Consider the following 25059-nt stretch of genomic DNA (forward strand, 5'->3'; position numbering starts at 1 on the left):
GCCTCGACCACGTTCGAAAGGATGCTTGGCTACAGTGCTGCCACCTCTTTTATGACCTGTTTTGTAAAAGTCGTTATAGACGGGCGTACCGGACCTCAACCTTAGTCTGGTTCAAGGCCCGTTCGATCGTGTGAAAGGTGGTCCGCCGTACGTCCACACTGAAGATCTGTAGAAAACAAAGAATATAATACTCACTAGATCTGTAAGGACTATAAGTGAAAACGAGAACGATATGCTGGTCGAAAATTAGCTTAATATTAGTATGCCTCACGAGACTTTAAATTCGATTATAATAATATGTAGATCGTTAAAGGTCGCGGGCCGGTAATCCCGTCTATCACAGCTCTAAGAATCTTACAGCTTAAGAATTCTAAGATTCCAAGGTCAAGCACATGAAGCTGACTATTTTTTTTTATTTATTAATAACGTTGCGTTGAAATGTAGATGTCGTCATTATCACATTATTTTTCATTGGTGATATGACGTCACTACGACGTTACGTGTCTTTACATTTACATTCTTATACAAATAATGAAACAGCTGTAACCTCGGACGTGCCCTTCGATTACAACCATATTACAATTTACAACTGAATCAGACCACAACCAGACGCGCAACGAAAACATACCCATTTTGATACTGGCCACATTCATCTCGATCGCCATTGGTAACGGTTGTGTCAACAAAACTTTTGTTTACAAATGGCCACTGGCGATAAATTCAAAGTTGCTCTGCCATAAGATGTGAGAGTATTAGTTTAGTTTAATATTAGTTTTCTGTGATGGGTAATTGTTGGGCGTACGTTACCCGCCGCCGGAGTGTGCGTAGACGTATAGTGTTAATATTAATAGGTTTAGACAATGCGGGAAAGACTAAAACCGTGAACAATTTGGCAGGAGAGAACGATGACAAAGTTCTGCCGACCGTAGGTTTTAAGGCTGTTAATTTGATTCATAAGGATACGCCTGTGACTATTTACGATTTGGGAGGAGGGCCGCATTTTAGGCAAATATGGTCGCAGTATTATAGCGAGGTACATGGGGTTATATTTGTTATAGACTCGAGTGATTTTTCACGGTTAGATGAATGCCGTGCTGTGTTGGAAGAAGTGTTATCGCATGATAAAATATCGGGTGAGTTGGTGGAACTAATTATTAATTAAATTGGCATATTGGCGATAAGGCAGGCTGCCGCGGCGAACCGTCCTGGCGTGTATAATTAATTGATCGATTCTGAGCTGTAGTTAATACTTAATAAGTAATATGAGCTCATGTGGATTTATTTAATTTAAAAACTTAGTTGTTCAAATTGGTTAAACTACGCTTTCCCCTTGATATCACCAGGAAAAACGGAAGTTTTTATTATTCCCTGATTACTTATCCTAGTTAAGGATAAGTAATCAGGGAATAATAAAAACTATAGAGCTTAATTCTGTTTAGTAGATTTTTGACACAATGATAATAGTAACTATGTGGTTTTTATCCTCATAATCTTCAACCACTTTTACATAGGTACTTCCTCTTCATTCCCTATAAAATTATACAGTTATAAATAGCTTGATTTGCCACATGTACCTATACTTTTCATAGAGTCTGGCTAGCCAAAAATTGTTGACAGATATTTCGTTGTTGTATCACCAATTGTCTATGATTAAAAAAAAGCTAAAAGTCAGTTGTCAATTTATGTCATTCATTCAAATTTTTTGCGGTTTATAAAGGGTTTATTTTAAATTATATTAATAATTTCTATACTGAGTGAGGTTCGCAAACTATTATTTAAGCTCGTAAATAATTACGACAATGTGCGAAGTCGACGTGAAGCGTTGTTTAACGAAAAACTGCAATGTTTACATCTCCTAACCAAATGTAAACAAATTAGGAGGTTGGTGCTCTATAAATATTTTGATACTTTAAGTACTAGTTGTAACATTTGCCTATTACTTTGTTTAAGTACGTGAATTTATTAATGCCTGAATCTCATAAACAGGAAAAGTGTATAAAGAAACGGATTAAACTAAAAGTTCTGAAAAATATCTATAAAATCTAAAGATTGGAACGTAAACATATGTGTTTGCGTTGACTGTACTTTAAATAGTGGTAGAAATTATGTGAGCTGACTTTGAGTGCATGTAAACGCTCATTTAACTTATTTCCTTAGGTACCTTACTTGTGCACAGAAAATCAAAAATATTGTCCAGTATCAAAACTAAAATTCCTACTACTCAAAGTGTGACCAGCCCAAGATTTTTTGAATTTCCCGCCAAACATTTGTGTAAAATTTCAGTAGCCAGACTCTATTTCTTTATATTGTAAAAATTATAAACATTAATTAAGTGTAGGTACAAAATAGGCATAGTTATTAATGTTTCGGTTTTTTAATTCCATTTACAATTAAAATCTGAGAAATTAAATATAGGTAACATTGTTAAATGTACCTACTTCCAAATTCATTCTTATTAAATACCTCAATTTGTAGGCAAATTTTAAATGCAGATTGTGATTTATGAAATACATATTATGGTTGACTGGCAGAGAATGTCTGCTGATTAATGTAGTTTCATATACTTATTGTGCAAGAATGTTAAAAAACATATTTGTCAAATTCATTCATATACCCTCTCTTGTTACAATGATGAACTGATTGTTCTTGTCAAGGATGGTGTATTTAAGTCTACCCAACCAATTAAATAAATATGCACACGCATATATGTTGCATATATATGTAACATATATGTTGTATATGTATATGTGCATATATGTTGTTTACCTCTGCCTGTATTTCTGTTTTCTTTTGTATTGTCTTCTTTTATTGAGGTGTGCAATAAAGAATATTTGTATTTGTATGCACTCTGATGAGACAAAGAAATTGGATAGGTGGAATACCACCCTTAGGCTAGAGCTAGACGAAAGTAAAGAAAAAATAAAATCCATGCCAAAAAGGAAAGGTATGCCCCCTTTCCTTTTTGGGTGGTATTCCACCTATCCAATTTCTTTGTCCAATGTGTGTTTTGTCTCACATTTCGCTTAATAAGAGATTGAGGCATAATAGCATTGGATCAAGATACTGGCCCCGTAGACAACATGCCAATCGCTAACGCTCCGTAGCGAACGAAACGCAACTGTCACTGTCACACCAATATGGAAGAGTGATAGAGAGACACAAAGCGATTCGATGGCGAAGCGATAGCGATTGTCACCTTGGCTAGGGCGGCTGGACAGAGTGGACAGATGGTATACCACCCTTAGCTTCTCGTATGGTTAGACACGATTCGTGCGTGGGAATTTAAATCTATTGTTTTATAATATGTCAAGGTCACTTTTCATTGATCAAAGCTGGCAGGCCGCATACGAGGGTTTAAGCTATTTCTATCCCAGTCTATCTTTAGGTATTTAAATAAAAGTATACAAACAATTAGTACATTTTCAGGTAGTTATAACATTTATTGGTCAACCAACCAAACACAAAACTGCCTGGATCAGTCACTGAACAACCTACATTATTTGATCATGTAATGTTTTCATCTACCCTTAACTGGCTTAAGGAGCCATTTGAGGTTTTGTTTATTTTTATTAAAAACCTAAAGATACAGAGTATAGTTGGATGCTGATACGCAATAATTTGTCAACCAACATTCATTTTGCAATAAGATGTGAACTCAAAAAATTTATGCTTACAGTTGACATTTTAATGAAAAATTAATGTGGGTTGACGCATTTTTGCTAAACACCATCCAGTTAGGAGCAATGAAAATTCCTTAATGTGTTTCATGGTTACACTTCCATAGGGAAACCAATACTGGTGCTGGCCAACAAGCAGGACAAGTCGGGCGCGCTGGACGACATAGATGTCGTCGAGAAACTCAACATAGAACCGCTTGTTAACAAGTAAGTTTGCATTCTAGCCTCCTAAGGCCTAGCCATACAAATGAAAAATTCAAAATTTGAATCTTAAGTGTAGGAAATAGAGTTAGTTTTGCATTGTTTGAAAATTTAACGAAACGAATCAAAAGCGACACTGTTCCAATTGAATATGATTTAAAATTCATTGAACTGAAGTACTATAGGTAGGACCTTGGACCTTAGTAGGGTAGTGTATACTGAGGGCCTAGGCAAGGAGGACATGTCACTATAGTTCGTTTTTTTTAGCATTAGAAAGAACTCCGCAGAAGGAACCGTGCAGTTTTTATCAGGGTCGTTAATTGTTAATAATTATTGAATTATCTAATGTAGCATGGTCAATACATATAATTTACTTCAAATTGTTACCGCTAAAAGTGCCAGATTTAGAACCACAAGCGAACTTCTGCGAAGTTCTTTCTAATGCTAAAAAAACGGACTATAGACGTCTTAGGGCGGGCGTCTGCTAGCTGGCGCGGTTGCACAGAGCGGGTGACCGTGTTAACGAAAAATACAGTATGAGCGACGCTAAAGATCGGTTTTCCTAGTACCTCCGTACCTACTAAATAATACGGCTAAATATGGAAGTCGAAGTTTGTGTGGAGACGGCCGCTATATGACGGCACCGCTATCCTAGGAAACCAGAGCATAAATAGCGCGGAGGCATGCGATGGATTTTACCGACAATGGCAGTAATGGCACCCGCATGGCACCCGCTAGCGGACGCCCTTAACTGGAAGCCACGGAAGCTCAAATAATAGTTTTTTTGTCAATAATTAAGAGCTTCTAAAACTCACTATTTTTACACGAGACTTCATTGCGCGTATTTAAAAAAAGAATTTAAATAAATAAACCATTAACAGCATATTTTTACATGATAGGTACAACCTCCGCCAAACTGTATAACAGTTTGTTGTATTAACTAAGTTTTCTTTACCTCCAACGTATTGAGAGCTTGTCTCGGAGAAAGACTAAACGTCGGAGGCTAGTATACTTACCTAAGTACTATACGCGATTAGTCCCGTTAATTAATTGATAATGTGAAAGAGTAATATTCACGAATCCACGCAAAATCCTCATATTATGAAGTCAGAATGCTCTAAACATCATAATGCGTAGGTTACCCAGAGGTTGTAAGCCTATCTAATACCCGTATGCTTGGACTTGTAAGTCTTCTGCCTATCGGAATAGGGGCAATGTCAATGTCACCAAGGAATATGGAATACAGTGGAGGTGACATTATATTTTTTTATTAAACATGTGAACAAACATGAACTATACAGTAAGTAGGTAGCACAGACAGTATTCAATGTAGGTAATCCATGTAAAGACTCGTATTTCGTATTGTCAACGTAAGGAAAATTGATACAGAAGAAATGGGAATGGAAGGAATCAAAGAAGTTGCATGCAGAATTAATGCGCTAAAACTTTTTTTTTTATTGCATTTACGAGAAAGATTATTTTTAAGTAGTGACAGTTGCTGGTTTTGCGGGACATAAAAACAGAGTATTAGATATCGGTACCATTGTTGAGGATCAGGGGCCTTGCCAAGATGACAATCGTTTGCGCTACGACACCGAAACGCTGTATCTCTATCACTCTTCCATATTAGTGCGATAGAGAGACAGATAGCGCTTCGTTGCCGCAGCGCAAACGGTTGTCATCTTGGCAAGGCACCCAGTGAACAATAGTTCCTTTTAGCTTAGCACTTACTATTTTCAGATATCGATGTCCAACCCTAGTAGAATCCTACACCGCCGAAGCTGAAACTAAAAAGAAAAAGCCCAAAATCGACCCAGGGCTAAAGAAGGGCTACCACTGGCTACTCAACTACATAGTACGCCGTTACGGAGATATCAACCTCCGCGTGCAGACAGACATACATGCAGAATTGGAGAGGAGGCGACTGCAGAGCAAAGCGAGCCAGACTTTTACGGCTGACAGCGAAAACACGCAAACCGGTACGTTTATAGGGTTCCGTACCCAAAGGGTAAAAACGGTACTATTACTAAGACTCCACTGTCCGTCTGTCTGTCACCAGGCTGTATTTTATGAACAGTGATAGATAGTTTCACAGAAGATTTATTTCTGTTGTCGCTATAAAATGCTAAAAGTACGGAACCCTCGATGGGCGAGTCGGACTCGCGCTTGTCCGGATTTTACAAACTTTTTGTAGTTGGTTTGGTGAGTTTGGTCAGAGATAACAAAGTCACCCTGTATAGTGTATAGTTTACGTTATCGTGGTTTTTATAACATTTTTTGTGGTATGTATGTCTTAAAATTATTCTTTTTCTCTTCACAGGCTTTGAAAATCCGAACTTCAATCTCGAGACAAAGGACTCCGAAGGTGTCATTGTGGTCAAGCCCGTCTCCACAAAAACAAACAGCATTGATACCACAGTTACCATCGAGAGCGTCGACAAACCAAAATTATCCCCGCTTTTTGGTCGCGCTAGTACAGAGGCGATGCCCACAACAAGGTATTTATACACTATTTAATACATCTTAAAGTGTATATTTAATACATCTTAAACTATAGTTACCAAACAAAATAAAGTCTAAACCAGGACTCATAGTGGTCAAGCCTATCTCCATCAAAAACGACAGTGTGGATACCACAGTTACCATGGAGACCGTTTACAAGTCAACATTTTCGCCGATTTTGGTCGCGCTAGTACAGAGGAGATGCCCACAGCAAGGTATTTATTTATACACATCTTAAAGCGTGGTGACTATAGTTACCAAACAAAATAAAGTCTAAACCAGGACTCTTAGTGGTTAAGCTGATCTCCATCAAAACCGACAGTGTGGATACCACAGTTACCATCGAGAGCGTCGACAAGGCAAAATTTTCGCTGCTTTTGGTCGCGCTAGTACAGAGGCGATGCCCACAACAAGGTATTTATACACTATTTAATACATCTTAAAGTGTGGTACACTCACCAGCTATCCATCCTCCTGGAGACTGTACCCTTGGTGGTAGTCGACAAGTTCTGTTACTTAGGGTCCACCGTGTCGAGCAACCTTTCCAACGACAGCGAGGTTGACCTTCGCATCGGCAGGGCGGCCTCGACGTTCGGCAGGCTGCGTACAAGAGTGTGGAACAACCAACATCTTACTATCAGGACCAAGATGACTGTTTATCAAACTTGCGTCCTGAGCACGCTCTTGTACGGAGCCGAAACCTGGACGTCGTACGCTAATCAGGAACGTCGACTAAACACTTTTGACATGCGCTGTCTTCGGAGTATCCTCAACATCACATGGAAGGACAGGGTCACTAACGAGAGAGTCCTAGAAATTGCACAGCTTCCTAGCATCACCGCCCTGCTGAAACAAAGGCGCTTGCGGTGGCTTGGGCATGTGCAGCGTATGGATAGCACTCGTTTGCCTAGGCAGATTATGTTGAGTCAGGTAGCATTCCAAAAGCGCCGCATTGGACGTCCCTTGCTGCGTTTTAAGGACTGCGCCAAACGCGACATGGTCGCTTTTGATATCGATAGGGACACTTGGGAGGAGCTCGCGTCAGATCGCGATGGATGGAGGGGTGCCATCGCGAAAGGTCGCGAAATCCACGACAACGCATGGTTCCAAGACCTTGCCCGAAAACGCGCAAAGCGGCACAACCCGCCGGATAATGCCGACATGACTCCTTGCTACAGCTGCCATAAATGCGGTCGCAAATGCCGGTCCCGCATTGGCTTATACAGCCACGAGAGACGTTGTTCCTCGCTAACAGACGCTGCATAAATCATCTGTCAAGATGCTAAAGGCCTGAATGATGAAAGTGTGGTGACTATAGTTACCGAACAAAATAAAGTCTAAACCAGGACTCTTAGTGGTTAAGCTGATCTCCATCAAAACCGACAGTGTGGATACCACAGTTACCATCGATTATACATTTGCAGTACGGAGAGTATAGTTAGTGTTACCAATCGAAATAAAGTTTAAACCAGGACTTATGGTAATATAGTCGGTCTCCATCAAACCGGACAGTGTGGCTTTATGGGCGCTTTCAAATCTAGTTGACCAACAGTTAGTAACTGTAGTTACTATGCAGTTAGGAACCGCGTTATATTAAAATGCATGATCCATAAAAAGTGGTCGTATTTAGATTTCTACTATATATCAAAATCATAATAATTAACAAATTATCAAATGATATTTTGACTTTAAAGGGTGGAGTTGGAGCCTCGAGCGGAATTCAGAAAGCTGTCACCGATCGCCCGCAACAGAAGTGGCGTAAATAACATCGACTTTATGAATAGACCACATTCTAGCCCCACTAAGAAAATAAAGGTACTTATAAGCTTTTATAATAATTATGATATTGATAAGGTATTCATTCTTCTTCCTCGCGTTATCCCAGCATTTTACCACGGCTCATGGCAGCCTGGGGTCCGCTTGGCAACTAATCCCAAGAATCGACGTAGACACTAAGTTTTAACAAAAGATACTGCCATCTGACCTTCCAACCCAGAGGGTAAACTAGGCCTTGTTGGGATTAGTCCGGTTTCCTACGATGTTTTCCTTTATCGAAAAGCGACTGGTAAATATCAAATGATATTTCGTACATAATTTCTGAAAAACTCGGTACGAGCCGGGGTTTGAACTGGCGACCTCCGGATTGAAAGTCGCACGCTCTTACCGCTAGGCCAATTTTGAGCTTTAATTTTATTATTATATTATAGTATCTCTTTCAGGTCGAGCCATTGAGTCAAAACACATCTCTAGAGTCAGAAGAGAAAACGGCTCTAGAGCCGGAGCGACCACGGCGTATTATCAGAGACGGAGAAATTATGCGGAGAGAAATATTACTCGCAGGTATGTTTTATATGACGTGACCACAGTACTTGCAGGTTGAGTCGTTGAGTCAAAACTCATCTCTAGAGTTTGAAGAGAAACGGCTCAAGAGCCGGAGCGACCGCGCTGCGTTATTAGACGCGGGGAAATTATGCGGAGAGAAATATTACTCGCAGGTAAGTTTTATATGACGTGACCACAGTACTTGCAGGTTGAGCCCTTGAGTCAAACCTCATCTCTAGAGTCAGAAGAGAAAACGGCTCGAGAGCCGGAGCGACCACGGCGTATTATCAGAGACGGGGAAATTATGCGGAGAGAAATATTACTCGCAGGTAAGTTTTATATTTTATATGACCACAGTAGTTGCAGGTTGAGCCGTTGAGTCAAAACTCATCTCTAGAGTCTGAAGAGAAAACGGCCCGAGAGCCGGAGCAACCACGCCGTGTTATCAGAGACGGGGAAATTATGCGGAGAGAAATGTTACTCGCAGGTATGTTTTATACGGCGTGACCACAGTACTTGCAGGTTGAGCCGTTGAGTCAAACCTCATCTCTAGAGTTTGAAGAGAAACGGCTCAAGAGCCGGAGCGACCACGCTGCGTTATTAGAGACGGGGAAATTATGCGGAGATAAATATTACTCGCTAAACGAGGTAAGTTTTATACTCTGGCAAACCCACTTTGCAAGTATAAAGAGGCGCGAAATTCAAATTTACTATTGATGGACATGGACAACCCTTCGCGCTTACATTTTTTAAATTTACCATTTTCTATTGACGGAAACGGCTTACCAAACTTACCAAAGTGGGTGTATCTGAGTATAGCTAATTTTGTTTAGACGTGTAACCATGTAGTAATGAGAATAATTTCAGATCCAAACTTAACAATCAGGACTTGCCAGAAATGCCTTAACATTCCCATTATATTTTTTAGATGTGAACAAAACGGCGTGTTCAGACGTGACGCCAGTCCGTGACGCGGCCACACTGCCGGCGGGCGCGCGGCCGGCGTCGGCGTCGCAGCTGGTGCGGCGCCAGCTCGAGGTGTCCGCGCACCGGCGTCGCCTTAGCTTGCGCTGTGAGTGTTCATCTATACCAGGGATCTCCAAACCCCGGCTGAATCCGGCCCGCGACGCGTTCCAATCCGGCCCGCCCACACCCGCAGCGTCCGGCCCGCGGAAGCCCGGCTCCGGGCCTGCCCTGACAGCAGCAACCAGATACAAAGGCGCCGACGATAGCCTGCGCGAAAGTTTCTGAGGCGTAATATGGCCCTCAGGTAAAAAAGTTTGAGACCCCTGATCTATATGTACCTACTAAGAAATTCGTCTGAATTTAAAAATATTGTGAGATTTCTATTAATTCCCTAAGAAAACACTTTTAGATAGATATGATAAATGTTTATTTTCGGTTGCGTATGAGGGTTTTTTAAAGACTACTATGAATACAAATTTATTTTTTTCTAAAATCGACCTTTTGACTTTTATTCTATGAACAGATTTCCGTATCCGATTTTCTCCCAATGCCTTACGGAGTATTCTCTCAACTCTAACCAAAATTTGCGAGGTGAATTAAATATATAGGTCACACCGAGACCACTGAATATGGTTTTGTTGCTAGGCTTACCACTAGGCGGGCCGTATGCTTATTTACCATCGACATAGTATAAATAAACATACCTACAACAGAGCTTAGAACCTCCTTTTAAAATCTAGAAGTCGGTTAAAAAACCTCGAAATCGCTGGGTTTGAATTTGTAATATTTTTGCAGACGTACGTAATAAGACGAGTCCGGAACGCGTGTCCATGTTGGTGTACGAACCGAAAAAGAGACACCTCGACAAGGGGGACTTTCAGCACGCCACCAACTGACGCAGGTATCTTTACATTTAACCCATTTTTCATAAACACCACCGTAATTTTTTTTAAGCAAACACGGAGTCCGCATCAAGTCCGGTTTCATGCAAACGTAGATAAGGGGCTCACAGATTACCAGTTTGCCGGACGATATCAGCCTGTCAGTTAAACGAAAATTTTGACAGAACAACTGACAGGCGGATATCGTCCGGCGAACTGTTAATCTGTAGGCCTCTTAAGAGCCAACAGGAGTGGTCATTTCTCCATACAAACGTACTCGACTGTTTCTTCCGTGGGTTTGCAGCAATGATTTTTTCAACACAAATTAATATTGTCAATATCTGTGTCGGACCGTTTTGCTTTTTTTGTTTTTTTTTTGTTTTTTAAGGCGCTAGAGCCCTTCAAAAATGGCCAAAATGGCGTAATTCACTATGCCGCAATGATAGGCGTAGTATTCAAAACTGATATCAATTAGCCAAAAAAGCAAAACGGTCCGATACAGATAATTTCATAATCATTTAGATTTCCAAGTTTGGTTAGGATTGGTTAACACATTCACTGCCCCCAACGCACATGTGCGTTCACCGTCATACAAGTTTGTTCCTAGGCCACGCCCCCTGGCAGTGAATGCCTTAAGTTTCGTAGGAGGAAACAGTCGAGTACGAAACCTCGATATTTGAGATTTTTTCGCAGGATTTTTCGCCTTGTCATTATCACACTAGTTTTAGGAACCGCTCCTGTTAGCGAGACGGGTATATTTACCTAAAATATTTAAAACTCGGCTCCTGTTTCGTCTTAAGACTTCAGTTTAGTTGACTTTATTTTGAACTTTCTGAAATTTCATTCATTTGTAAAATTAAAAATTGTGATTTGATTGCATTTGTCTCTATTTACAGGTAGTAAAAAGTTTCTGCAGTGACGGGACCAGTGATTGACAGTTATTTTAATGTTAAAAGGTTGTATGTATATCTTTTTTATTTAAGCAGACGTTCCTTGGTTTGTTAAAATAAATTTAAATGATTATTATACAGAAAAAAAAACATTTTGATTTATTTCGCTCAGGGCACTTAGGTAAATCAACTTTTAGACCTATATTTGTGTGCCATAATTTTGGCAATTACTTATTCTACCTACAAAGATGGAAATACAAGTAATCATGATTCCTAGTTTGATAGCTGAAATAAATGGTGTTGTATGGCAACATGTTTAAGAGCCCATCAACGTGCACACTAGCGCCACTGCGACATAATCGTGATTATTTAAATTTAACGAAATATATCAATACACTCTTTTTTTTGGGCAGTCGTGTAAAAAGGGGGCCGCTACGTACTGTATTTTGTATTTAAGTACCTTTTGAATACATCAAACTAGTTTTTATGTTGCTGGATTCCTCAACGTATGCGTCCAAAGTTAAAACGGCCGTTTGGCGGTCCGTTTGTTTTTGACGAATCCAGCAACATAAAAACTAGTTTATATGTTCAAAAGTTACTTAAATACAAAATACAATATGTAGCAGCCCCCTTTTTAAAATATCTTTCGTTAAATTTAAATAATCACGATTATTTCGCAGTGGCGCTAGTGTGCACGTTGATGGGCTCTTGAGTGAATTGTCAAACGTCAACGTTTGTTTACCAAGGTTACCGCATAATGTACAAAGCTGTACATGGCTATCTACATCAACTGCAAAATTCGAAGCAGGAATTTGTGTTAAACTTAACACGTTGGGTTATTCCCACTGAGAAAAAACCCAGTAACACATTGGTAACAATTTGGTGGTAACTAGTGAGAACATCACAACACGTCTTAGCACCTAAAATTGTGATTGTATGTCATGTTTAGGTTATAATGATAGTACAGTCATCAGCAATAGTATCTTACACAACTAGGGCCGCAAAAATATGTGACACGTTCTTATTTGGAGCGCAATAAGAGCGCGTCATATATTTTTGCGGCCCTAGTTGTGTAAGATACTATTGCTGATGACTGTATTTAACGTTTCAAAAACCTTAAAATTTAAGATTTTCGTACGGTTGTAAAGTGACGTAATTATAAAAGGTACCTAAATTGTCAAGCTTTCAATAGTTTTTGTCATTGAAATGTGAACGAAGCCAAAGGTTAGTAAAAAACAGGGTTTAATATATAGAAGCGGGAATAATTACTTAGTTTGAATATAATAAGTACTTATTCAGAAAAAATGTATAGCACTATGTACATATTTGAGAAGGGGAGGGGGTGGTCAACTTTTTGTGTTCTATTCTATCCCGTTGTCCAAGAAGTGGTGTAAGGGGTCATCCATTAATTACGTCACACGTTTAGGGGGAGGGAGGGGGTCAAGAAAATGTGACATATTGTGACATGGGGGAGGGGGGAGACACAAACTTTGTGACGTCACTTTAACTTCATCAGTAACCGAAAATTTATTTAAATTATTTAGTTCGCTGTACATTTAAATAACAAGTTTTTAAAACGAAAATAGTTTTTAATCGTTTAATTTTCTTTCCTAAGCAGTTTTGGGTTATAAAATTACTAATATTTATATCGTCAAAAATATTTTGATAAAATATTAATAATACTTAGGTACTTACTTAATTCGATTTGGCGATTTCGTAGAAAAAATGTGACGTCACACTAGGGGGGGGGGGGGTCAAAAAACCTAGAAATTGGTGTGACGTAATTAATGGATGACCCCTAAGTTGTGTTAGAGAAATGTATCACGTTCTACTAAACGTTATTTTACCCTTTGACCGCCACATCTATCGTATGCCGCGTATGCGGCGCGCATAGAAGGTAGCATCCTATAGAAGTGGTGTGCGCGTGCGCCCGTGAGGGGCAAAACCTACGCAATGCGACAATATTAAAAACACCTTTTAACATTCCTGACAATATACCAAAAACAATCTACGTAATTCGGTCGGGTTATTTGTTGCCCACCATAACCCATACTAATTTATGGTGGGGAACAAACAAAGGACAAGCAATAGTACCGCTTTCTCTGCTACTCCTACTGAAAGTTCTATAAGTGTATCTCGTTCGGTCATTTGGCCTCTCCCCCGTGTCATCTATATATTATTGTACCTCTATGGCGGCGCGTCATCGTGAACCTTGCCGGAATGCGCGAAGGTTGATATTGGGTTTTGCGCGTCAATTAATGTCTTTAGCGGTCGAAGGGTTAACGAGTTGTCCAGTAGAATGTCGTGTGTCATTTCGTAACCATGGCAACGAGTAACACTAAAATGTTGATTCACCCTTTTTATATTCAACCCCTGTAGAAGTAGCTGCAATATTTTTTATCACACTTTTTAATCTTAAAACTATATATAGTTATTTCATTAAGGTCAATGTGGCAAAAACCGTCTATGAGGGAAGACCGTCTACAAGCTCTTTCGCCGCTTTTTGCTCTAGCGTTTGTACACATACCTACTCCACTTACAGAGGGTCGGTAGAACAGAAGGGGTAAAGCGACGTACGTACGTAAACATAGGTATACGAGAGTTCTTGCCCTATGACGGTCTTATCCGCAATGATCTTATGGTATCGTCTTGGGTCGTCCCATTCGTTTTTCGTCAAGTTCTTAGATTAGTCCTATTCCGCTTTCGTCACTCATTCTACATTCGTCACAATCGTCGGTGGCTTTCAATGTAGAATGAGTGACGAAATCAGAATAGGACTAATTTAAGAACTTCACGAAAAACGAATGGGACGACCCAAGACGATACCATCTTTAGTGGACATATCATTTTAGTACTTACAAAGAAATATATAGGAATATAGTTTCTTAAGTATCGAAAAATATGTAATGTAGGGAACATATTTTTATACTAGTCTATTCTAGTTAAATACTGCCATAATGTGATTTAAAAAAACAAAGATAGGTATAGTGTGTAGCTTTCAAATAGAGCTCGACGGCGGGATTGTCTATTGTTATGTATTGTAGTTTTACCCTCGTAAGACCCAGGGCAATTTTGGCGCTTTTGAATTTGGAACTTTTATTTCTGTATGAGTTCAATACTCGAATATAATTTGTACTTTTACAAGTACACGGGGACTTACGAGGATTACCTATAGATTTATTGTTGATTGTAATAATTTTATTAGTAGTTGCTTAGATTTTCACTTTATATGGCGTAATTTGCAATAAGTACTTGTGTAACTCAATTTTTATCAGTGTAATGTCGCGAAATAGTTTGAATTACATGTAGTTCAAAATGTAGATTCTTGAGCGTTGCGAGGAATTCAAAGACCGAAAGGGAAAACCTTTGTTGCAACACAAAATATAATTGTTAATTTTTACCAATCATCGAATTTAATCTGTAGTGAGCAAACGTCGGACTATAGGGGGCAGTTTGAGGGCAAGGTAAGGTTTACAAAAAAATCTTAACTTACGAGTATTATAATGTACCTAGTATTTGTAACATAGTTAATTAAATTAGTTACCCGTTATCATTTATTCATCTTTAATGTGCAAATACTCTTTGAAGTGATGACTGATAGCCCACAGAAGTGGCCACTTAAAAAACAAATAAATAGGTAGCTGACATGCGTCATTATGACTTATGTGTAGTCCAAGTACGTTTATAAATAACGCAGTTAGTTCCTATGATATTTGGAATTTCACATTATAAATACTAGGTACCAAATACTAAGTACAAATACTCGAAAGTGAATTGATTGATTTGCGAACCTTACCTATCATTCTGACATGCCACGAAAATGCCCGCTGGAGTCCGACGTATGGTTGTGAGTCATTCTAACGTTGAAATAACTGGTATATAACAAGTACACAGCTTGGCAAAAGAGTAGAAATTAAAAAGTGGCAACACTGTAGTGTCTTCCCTTTCAATTTATATATAAGAAAACGGGACGACACTACAGTGTTGCCACTTTTTAATTTCTACTCTTTTTTGCCAAGCTGTACTGAGCACGAAGAATTTCGTACATTGGTAGTCAATGTGGTGCGAGCGGGACAGCAATATAATTATGCGCATGCGAGAGAAATATGAAATGGCGGGTAATTGTATCAAATTCTTCGTGCTTAGCGTCCTTACTTTAGCTTGGATTGACTTTAGTAATACAAGAAAGAGTTACGCTTTACTCATTGAATAATAAATATTAATACTAGATTTACGGTCTTAGAGCATTTAATAACTGGAGTCGCCTTTAAGAGCTCCCTCTCTGCGCTCCTAAGCTAAAAAGCGGTATTTGTATTCATTTCATCATTCATTGAAAATACGTCTTTTTAGCTTAGGAGGGCAGTTCTGCTGAAAAACTTGCACAATTGTGCAAACTTTTGTATGGATTGATATGGCTATATGTACGTTACGTACAAATAGAAATACATTTGACGGAGCATTCCACGGGCGGTCCCGTACAAACGCATTTTATATCCTGTGATGCAACTTTTTTTGCGGTATTCAAAGCAGGCAATTATTTTTCTGTGCATATTTTTGACCATTTTTCATAGAAAAGGAAACTCTTATACTTGCAAATCTTCAGAAAATTCGCGTTTGTACGGGACAAACGGTAGACAATTTCATGGAAATCCTCCTTGACGTAAAAATCGGCAGACTGACACGTAAAGAAAATGACAGCCATGACATTTCCAGTTATTAATGCTCTAAGTTTACAGTACATACCTACATATGGGGCTGCTTTACGCAACTATGTCGAATATTTAAAGGGCCATATGAACCTACTGTAAAACATTGTACGATACATGTGCGAATAGGTGATTCGCAACTCGTGTCGATTTAAAACGTTCCCTTCGGTATTGTTTTAATTTATCGCCACTCGCTTCGAATTTCCTATCTTTCGCACTTGTATCGTAATACATACTATTCAATATATTATAGTACGGTAATTTTCTACTTTGTATAACTTAATCTTTATAATAAATGATAAACTTATAATTATCTAGTGTGATTACTTACATTTTCATACTTTTAAATTAAAAAATTAAAAAAAAATTATTTAATTGAAAAATATCCAAAAATTATAATCATAATACGCTTAAATAGTTACTTAAATATTATAAAATTTATAAATTTACAATCACAGTACATACTACGTCAAACCATGGGATTAGTTGTCAAGCGGACCCCAGGCTCCCATGAGCCGTGGCAAAATGCCGGGATAACGCGAGGAAGAAGAAGAGAGTACATACTGTCTCCTTCATGTGTCTCCCCACTGCGCCATAATCCATAATCATTTATTTCTTGCAAATTATGGTATTACATCAAAATATGTTCTAACGAATGGCCTCAGATTCACCAGGGAAAAGGGGAAAATTCGTGGCCGTAGTTCACCAAAATAACTTCTTGCCAACCACCTCAGTTAAACAATCAATTTTATAACAACAAACCAAACCATTTCACTTTATCTTAGTTATTTAAAACAAGTTTATAGTCCTCGTATCTCTCAACTTAATTAGACGCCATTACTATCCCAACCGCGGCCCATTATTAAACGATTATTTGTCAAATGATATTATATTTTAATGATTGTTTAATAAGCACTAAGTTTAGCCTAACGAGGTTGTTGATATTGGTATATATACAAGGAGAATAAGCCGAAATCATCACAGGGAAGACGCCCGCAGAGCAGGTACGTGGTATTTGTTATAAAGTGTACAATTTGCGGTGTTTCCAAACCGATACGACCTTGAAAATTAACAACAGCCCTTGCAACATTGACGTCTTCTTCTTCGTGGTCGTAACCTCATGTCTGAGGGACGTGACTCCTATGGGTTATTCTTCCTACCACTGCTCTCCAGGCCTCCCGATCTTCGGCCATCTGCATTGTTGCCTGGAGCGAAGTCTGGGTAATATTTTGGACCACATCTGACCATCTACTGGGTAACATTGACGTATATATCTAGGATTGGCTTTACGGGCACTAAAATGGTGCTAGTTCAGCGGTGTTACTCACGAATTCCAGCCCATCGTGCAGTCTAAGTCATAAGCCATAAGTTAAGTCTAACGCAACAAGTTGCGACCAATAGCGCGTGTGCAGATGCAAACTCATCAACCAATCGCGCTGCTGTACTGCCCCATGTTATGCCTCATTATTATTGCTCGTGAGGCCAGTCCCTAGTTATCTATGTTAATGACTTGCAATCTCTCTGGTGCTGGTGCTGGTGTCTATGGGCGACATTAATTGCTTACCAACAGGCTATTCGTTTGCTTGTTTGTTTCCTATATCATGGAAAATAGTGAAATGAGAGACGTCCGCTATAGACTCTTGTTATGTTGGCTCTTTTGTGTAGTAAGGCAGGGGTACCTACCTACTTTTCTAATATAGAGATCCGGATTAGGCGTAAATTTTATTTGACTGTGCCCTACATTTATTTCTTTTCCCGAACGTTACCTTTAACTAGGCCATTTTCCATGTTTTTTATAGTTGCACATAGATTAATGACATACATAAGTATAATTAACTAACAATTACTTCCAGCCATGCGGTTCCTACTACTCCTCCTACCCGCATTGGCGCACGCGCGTCTCTCCATCCACATCGACGTAGCATCGCGGGAGAGTGACGTCAGCGTCAGCTTGCTGGGTGAAGATGATCACGTCATAGATGAAGATGAGACGAAGGAGTTCAGGCTAACTGATGCGCCGCTTAAGGACGCTTGCTCCAGGTAGAATCTAGATTAGGAAATTTTAAAAACTTTATTTTGCTAAGCCCTATCCGGGTCCTAGTAGTTATGTATGTGCCTACCTAGCATTAAGTTGCATGTGCCCACTGTACCTACTTGGTTCCAAATAAACATTGAAATTGAAGGAAACGTGGGAATTTAAAGTCTTCCATGACTATTTTGGGTAGTAAGTACAGCCGCGGACTTTGATTGTTGAGCCATTTTGGGTTTACTTTACATTGGACATTTCATACCGTTAGTATTGACAACAAAATTAACTACTTACTTGAACCCTAAAGATTATCTTCCTTAGATTATGAAAACAACCAGTGAATTGAATTTAGTAATGTAACTCGAAATGGGCATAATAGGGTATTTTCCTATTAGTCAAATCAGTTACTTTTTTAGAACTGTCAAAAGGATTTGCTAATATGGAATTTATATGAAACATTACATCGTGACGTCACGGTCAACTCACCTGCTTTTTATATTTCTATCCGATTTGTTAGATAGAATTGTGTTTAAAAATAACTTCTATCTGTGTTTTCCTTCTAATTATCTGGTGCTTTATTACATGCGTGGTGTAAAATAATTTAATTTAAATACACTATTGTTGATACCTTTATATTTGTAACATACAGTATGTGTCTTACCATGGGGCTTTAAATTCAGGGCGTGATTTTACTCGCTAAACTGAGATGCTTTTACTACGGGACCAACCCTAAAATAGGGGATTTTTTTTTTCTTTTTTTTCCTTTAGAAAACATCGACATCTGACCAGCCAAAATGTATGAAAAAGTAATTTTTTTTCCGGATTTCGAGGTTGGTGCCACAATAAAAGTAGCTCAGTTTAGCGAGTAAAACCGAGCCCTGTAATTAAAGCCCCATGGTCAGAAACACCCTGTATAATACTTTTTACACAATTTTGGCAATAAAATATTATATTATCTTAGTTATCTTAGTGACGAAACGCAACAAGGTACATTCAGAGAACAAAATCAAGTCCAGCCAGCTCAAAACCAAAAAAAAAATCCTATCAAACTTTACATACTCCGCACCGACTATGGTTCTCTGTTTGGCCTAAAGGTTGGCTGGTAGAGAATGTCGTGTAGCATTAAGTCCGCCTTTTGTCGCTGTATATCTTTTACTGAGCAATAAAGTTTAAATAAATAAATAAACTTTATATTAAGGGGTCATCCATAATTTTCGTTTCGTTCCTGTGTTATAAAATTACTAATATTTTTTTTACCAAAAATATTTTTTTATTAAAAAAATAATGGCGAGTTAGTATTGCCGATTTCGTTGAAAACAAAATTGCCTAAAATGTGACATCACACCAGGTGGGGAGGGATTTGCAAAATGTGACCAAGTGTGACAAGGAGGGGGGAGGGCTCAAAAAACCTAGAAATTCGTGCGACGTAATTAATGGATGATCCCTAACAGCAGAGATATATATAACTCCGTATAAGATAAATAAAGTCTAAGAAAAAAACGCGCCTCGGATGTCAAGCAAAAGTCACTCTCGAATAGATGGCGCCATATACCTTTGGTTTATTGTCGGTTAGATGGCGTTGGCGACACCGTTTGATATTTAACAATTTTAACACGTATCAGTGAAAGAACATGGGTCATTGTGGAACAATAAAAATTAATAATCATATATCCGTAAACATATTTTAATTCATTTATACATTTTCAATTTTATTTTAAGTTTTAATCGTGTGTCGATAGATGGCAGTAAATGTACCGTGACTACAAAATTTACTTTGACAGGACCCCTCTATACTATCTATTCTTTTTGCTAACAGGTACTCCGGGCCACGGCCTACGGACGCCTACCTGCACTCCCCCACACCGTGGGGCGACCTCTACCAGAGCTACGGCTGGACCCAGGTCCACAGGAAGCTCAAGCCTTTGAAAGCCTCTATCCTTGGTACGTTACACGGCATTACCTACAGCATAAATTTCTTTTTTAGCCTATTTGTGTGTCCCACTGCTGGGCAAAGGCCTCCCCTCTCCCTTTCCAGTCCTCCCTGTGCTGAGCAAGATCCCGCCAATCCCGCTGGAATGCATCCAGGTCGTCCCGCCATCTCTTTCTCGGTCTGCCTCTGCCTCGACTACCCTGGGGATGCCAGCTAGTGGCTATTTTGGCCCATCTGTCATCATGCATCCGGCAGACATGTCCAGCCCAGTCCCACTTTATAAACACAGCATAAATATACCAATACAAAAATAACTATTAAAGTAGAAGTACCTAGGTACTAGTGCTCGACGCTGCACTAGTATTCGACATGGGCACTTTATATCAAAGTAATATAGGTTAAATTTGAACGGCGAAGATTTTTCTGTATTCAAATTAAATTCTTGTCACTTTGACATAAAGTGCCCATGTCGAATACTAGTGCAGCGTCGAGCACTAGTACTTTTATTTTACTTATCCTCGTAAGAACCAAGCCAATTTTAGCTCTTTTGAATTTGGAACTTTCTTTTATTTCTTTATTTTTTTTATTTTTTTTTCTTTCTTTTGTTTTATTTTTTTTGTTTTATTTTTTTCTCTTATGAGTTTATAACTCGAATTTAATTTGTTCTTGTACAAGTACGCGGGGACTTACGAGGATAAGATTTGAGAAGTTCCACCGTTTCCTCATGGATCCCATAATCAGAACTAGATTTTGACGAAAATGGGTCCGATATACTTTCAATATAAAAATCCAGATCGGTTAAGAAATGGAGGACTTAAGATATAACAAACATAAAAAAACCGGAACCCCCCTTTTGGAAGTTAGAAATCTATTAAAAAATACAAAAAGTCTGACTCGTGAAGGATTTGAACCTCCGCCCTCCGATGGTCAAGTTTAGCTGTATATCGGCGCTCTAACCTACTGAGCTAACGAGTCGGTGCTTCACCCGACGAAAACAGTCATCATATCCCGCAGAATTACGTCACAAAGCCGTGGGTAGTTTTGAAAAAACTGGTATAACTGGACCTATAGTTTTATAAAAAATATGTATAATCGGAGGCCAGATAATACTTGACATTGTTGTTACACGAAATGAATCATCCCTGGTTTCAAGGTGAGTCAGAATCAGAATGATAAAAATATACCTAGACGTAAACAAATCTAGGTATTTGGCTGTGTACTGAATGTGCACTAGAGAGTAATTGGAAATAATTTGTATACTTTAGAATGAGAATTATCAGAAATTGAAATTAACCTACCTATCTTTATATATAATTTGCAATAAAAGAAGTAGCTTTGAGACTCGCAGATCCATTTTTAGGGTTCCGTTCCCAAAGGGTATAACGGGACCCTATTACTAAGACTTCGCTGTCCGTTCGTCCGTCCTTCCGTCCGTCCGTCCGTCTGTCCGTCTGTCTGTCACCAGGCTGTATCTCACGAACCGTGATAATGAAATTTTCACAGATGATGTATTTCTGTTGCCGCTATAACAACAAATACTGAAAACAGAATAAAATAAAGATTTAAATGGGGCTCCCATACAACAAACGTGATTTTTGACCAAAGTTAAGCAACGTCGGGCGTGGTCTGTACTTGGATGGGTGACCGTTTTTTTTTTTGCTTTTTTTCCGTTTTTTTTTTGCATTATGGTACGGAACCCTTCGTGTGCGAGTCCGACTCGCACTTGCCCGGTTTTTTTTATTTAGTATTTTGCTAAATATAGAAGCATTTTTTATATTGTGCCGTGCGCATAATTTTATTCGTCAACGTTATTTTAATTCGTAGATTAATAAAGATAAGTAATATACATAATATATATTCTCATTCTGTGTCAATTCGCGTCAAAAATTTGAACTCTGATGAAAGCTGGTTTCCTAGGGGTCAGGCCTCGCCTAGTGTAGGTAGGAACCAGGCATATTAATGGCAAGACACACACTTATTTCTCTATCAAATTCTGTACCTGATTAGTGAAATTTATTACATAAAAAAGAAAAAACCGGGCAAGTGCGAGTCGGACTCGCGCACGAAGGGTTCCGTACCATAATGCAAAAAAAAAAACAAAAAAAAGCAAAAAGAAAACGGTCACCCATCCAAGTACCGACCCCTCCCGACATTGCTTAACTTTGGTCAAAAATCACGTTTGTTGTATGGGAGCCCCATTTAAATCTTTATTTTATTCTGATTTTAGTATTTGTTGTTATAGCGGCAACAGAAATACATCATCTGTGAAAATTTCAACTGTCTAGCTATCACGGTTCGTGAGATACAGCCTGGTGACAGACGGACGGACGGACGGACGGACGGACGGACGGACAGCGAAGTCTTAGTAGTAGGGTCCCGTTTTACCCTTTGGGTACGGAACCCTAAAAGTAAAAACAAGACTATTCATAATTCGTGATCCGCAACACAGGCTTCGTCAAGTGGACACAACAAATTAGTTATAGGCTGCGTCACCTAACTAACAAACCTGTATAGTTTTAATATGTGTATGATTACCATGAATTTGTAAATATTAAATGGGGACCTATCTATGAAAAACGCATTTAACCGATTTGCAAGACCGAAGTGATCCCATAAGAGCACCGTGAACAAAGTTTTGTACGGTGCTCTAAAAAGGACCTTATTGTCGATGGCGCTTACGCCGTACAGCGTCGCGCGGCATTGTATTATATCGGAGCATCGTTAATAATGGCGTAAGCGCCATCGACAATAAGGACCCTTTTAATAGATAACGTGACAAATATGTTTTATGTTTATTTAGGTATCCATAGCGAGCCGGCGATCATAGGGACCCAGCGGTTCAGGAACAACGGGACCAAAACTGCCCAGTACAAAGCCGAGCTGACCCAATCGGTTTCCAATACCATTAGCAACAGTTGGAACCTACAACACACCATCCATGTGGGACAGGACATCTCGGTGGAATTCGTCATTCCTGTCGGCAAGGTCTGTACAGGGTTGCCAACTCCAATTTTTTTTTACCCGTGAGCTCAACTTAAAAACCCCTAAAACTGTACTATTATTTTGGAAAACCCACTAAATAAAAAATAAAAGAAATTATTATAGATTTTCCAAATTTAGAACATTATTATGATTTTCAACCGGTTCGACATTTTAATGATCATACATATGAACGTTATACATAGATGGTCAAGAAAATCTTGTCAGTAGAAAACGGTGCGAAATTCAAATTTTCTATGAGACGATATCCCTTCGCGCCTACATTTGTCCAAATTTGCCGCACTTTTCTACTCTAAAAAAAAACCCTAAAAAAAACACTAAAAATATTTAGCCCCTAAAAAAACCCCTAGCTGGTTTATTTCCCCCTAAATTTAGTGGTAAAACCACTAAGTTGGCATCCCTGGGTCTGTATGTGTAAAGTCTCCAATTACAAACCATTTTGTTAGTAAGGTGTAATGGGATAACTTCGACAAGGGTAATTTTGAAAATTTGTGACAATGTGATGATTTCACTGCCGACTTAACTTTGCAGGATTTTAACATGAGTAGGTAGGTAATTACTAATTATCATTGTGAGCGAGTTCTCTTCAAAAAAATCCTCATAGCATAGTGTACTAACATAACAACTCATAATAAAGTTACCCTTTATAAAACGTCAGAACTATTTTTTTATTACAAATTACTGTTGAGAAATGGACAGGGACCTCGTCTTCTCTCGTTTTGACGAGTTTTTGTTTTTCCACTACCTATAGTCATTCATTATATTCCCTTTTTGGTATCATGACCGCGGTGAAATAATGTAACTTATTTGCAGAAATCAAGCGTATTCTTATATATTTTGTTGTTTTTCAGATTGGTGGAAAAACTACACTCTCTTACAACCACCAATGGGGCAAAAGCGGCAGCGATTCTCACACAGTAACTGTCGGGGCGAGTGCGGGCGTCACAGTTCCCGTCGAGCCTGGCGACACAGCCGAAGCCATTATGACCGCGTCCCGAGGCACCATGGAGATAGAAGTCATATACGAAGCCTCAGTATACGGTGATGTAGCTTTGAACTACGAGGGGGGCTGGAACGGACATTATTTCTGGAGATACGACGTCAACGCTGTCATGGCGGCGGGCGGTCTTCCCCGCACTTTGCAAGTTACGGAGATACTTAAAGTCGGTTTTTACACTGATGTCGAGATTGTGTTGCAAGAGAAGACTGGTAAAAGACGTGTGCTTATGGCGGATATCACGTTTTAATTTATGATTCTGTATTGTTTGATGTTTATTTGTGACAGAAATAAAATCAATCATATATTATGTATTAATCTTTGATCTTTGTGTCAATCTTACCTCAGGTCTTAACCTAATATAAGATACTTAAATGATTTTTAATTATCTTACGTTATGTATTTTTGTTTTTATTTTATAAGTAAGAAGAAATTAACCATCTGTCAGTCTCTCCGATTCTGATATAGTAGTTATAAAAAAAATTCACTATTTTGCCAACATGTTTACTGCTTCAATTTAATACTGTCGAAAAATAGGCCGAATTCTGAAAAAAAAATAGAAAATACTAATTAGATCTAATCAAATTAACAATAGTAAGGTATATTCGGGTAATTTTGCATGTCAGATAATTCCGAAAATCAGTTGAATCACCCGAAATTCCCTTATAATAAGAGTCGCTTTTCGGAATTAGGTATCCGACACTTTGGACATTAGGATTATTAGTATTTATTAGGAACTACCCTTGGCATAAATGATGCCAGATCTGGCATATTTTCACTCGCTTTGGCACCAAAATCCTCCATTTAGCATCTGGCATATTTTTTAGGATAATTTAGTCTAAGCCAAGTTTGCACCAACTTGGCAGCAACAATATGCGCCATCGCCTTATGTGGTTCATATTTTCATATGAATTTTGACTTTTGTGGACGGATGGACGTCAACGGACTATATAAAGTT

The 25059-nt window shown here is 38.8% G+C and overlaps 2 protein-coding genes across 2 annotated transcripts; both read left to right on the plus strand.

Annotated features, from left to right (window-relative positions):
* Positions 1-609: 609 nt before the first annotated feature.
* Positions 610-11589, plus strand: LOC134675880 (ADP-ribosylation factor-like protein 13B). Its single transcript, XM_063534208.1, has 9 exons — positions 610-1133; positions 3785-3884; positions 5619-5857; positions 6199-6376; positions 8075-8195; positions 8911-9031; positions 9631-9774; positions 10464-10569; positions 11446-11589. Exons 1-8 carry the CDS (start codon positions 782-784, stop codon positions 10562-10564), a joined length of 1356 nt encoding a protein of 451 aa, XP_063390278.1. The 5' UTR covers positions 610-781; the 3' UTR covers positions 10565-10569; positions 11446-11589.
* Positions 11590-17987: 6398 nt separating this feature from the next.
* LOC134676031 (uncharacterized) lies at positions 17988-24351 on the plus strand. Its single transcript, XM_063534343.1, has 4 exons — positions 17988-18185; positions 19991-20115; positions 22905-23089; positions 23956-24351. Exons 1-4 carry the CDS (start codon positions 18001-18003, stop codon positions 24349-24351), a joined length of 891 nt encoding a protein of 296 aa, XP_063390413.1. The 5' UTR covers positions 17988-18000.
* Positions 24352-25059: the final 708 nt, after the last annotated feature.

Source organism: Cydia fagiglandana, chromosome 23 (genome assembly GCF_963556715.1).
Source record: "Cydia fagiglandana chromosome 23, ilCydFagi1.1, whole genome shotgun sequence".
Lineage (NCBI taxonomy): Eukaryota > Metazoa > Arthropoda > Insecta > Lepidoptera > Tortricidae > Cydia > Cydia fagiglandana.

Coding starts and splice junctions, on each gene's coding strand:
- LOC134676031 (XM_063534343.1), top strand. CDS start 18,001: ATGCGGTTCCTACTACTCCTCCTACCCGCATTGGCGCACGCGCGTCTC. Junction 18,186..19,990: donor CTTAAGGACGCTTGCTCCAG/GTAGAATCTAGA, acceptor TTTTGCTAACAG/GTACTCCGGGCCACGGCCTA. Junction 23,090..23,955: donor TCGTCATTCCTGTCGGCAAG/GTCTGTACAGGG, acceptor GTTGTTTTTCAG/ATTGGTGGAAAAACTACACT.
- LOC134675880 (XM_063534208.1), top strand. CDS start 782: ATGGGTAATTGTTGGGCGTACGTTACCCGCCGCCGGAGTGTGCGTAGA. Junction 1,134..3,784: donor ATCGCATGATAAAATATCGG/GTGAGTTGGTGG, acceptor ACACTTCCATAG/GGAAACCAATACTGGTGCTG. Junction 8,196..8,910: donor GCCCCACTAAGAAAATAAAG/GTACTTATAAGC, acceptor CAGTACTTGCAG/GTTGAGCCCTTGAGTCAAAC.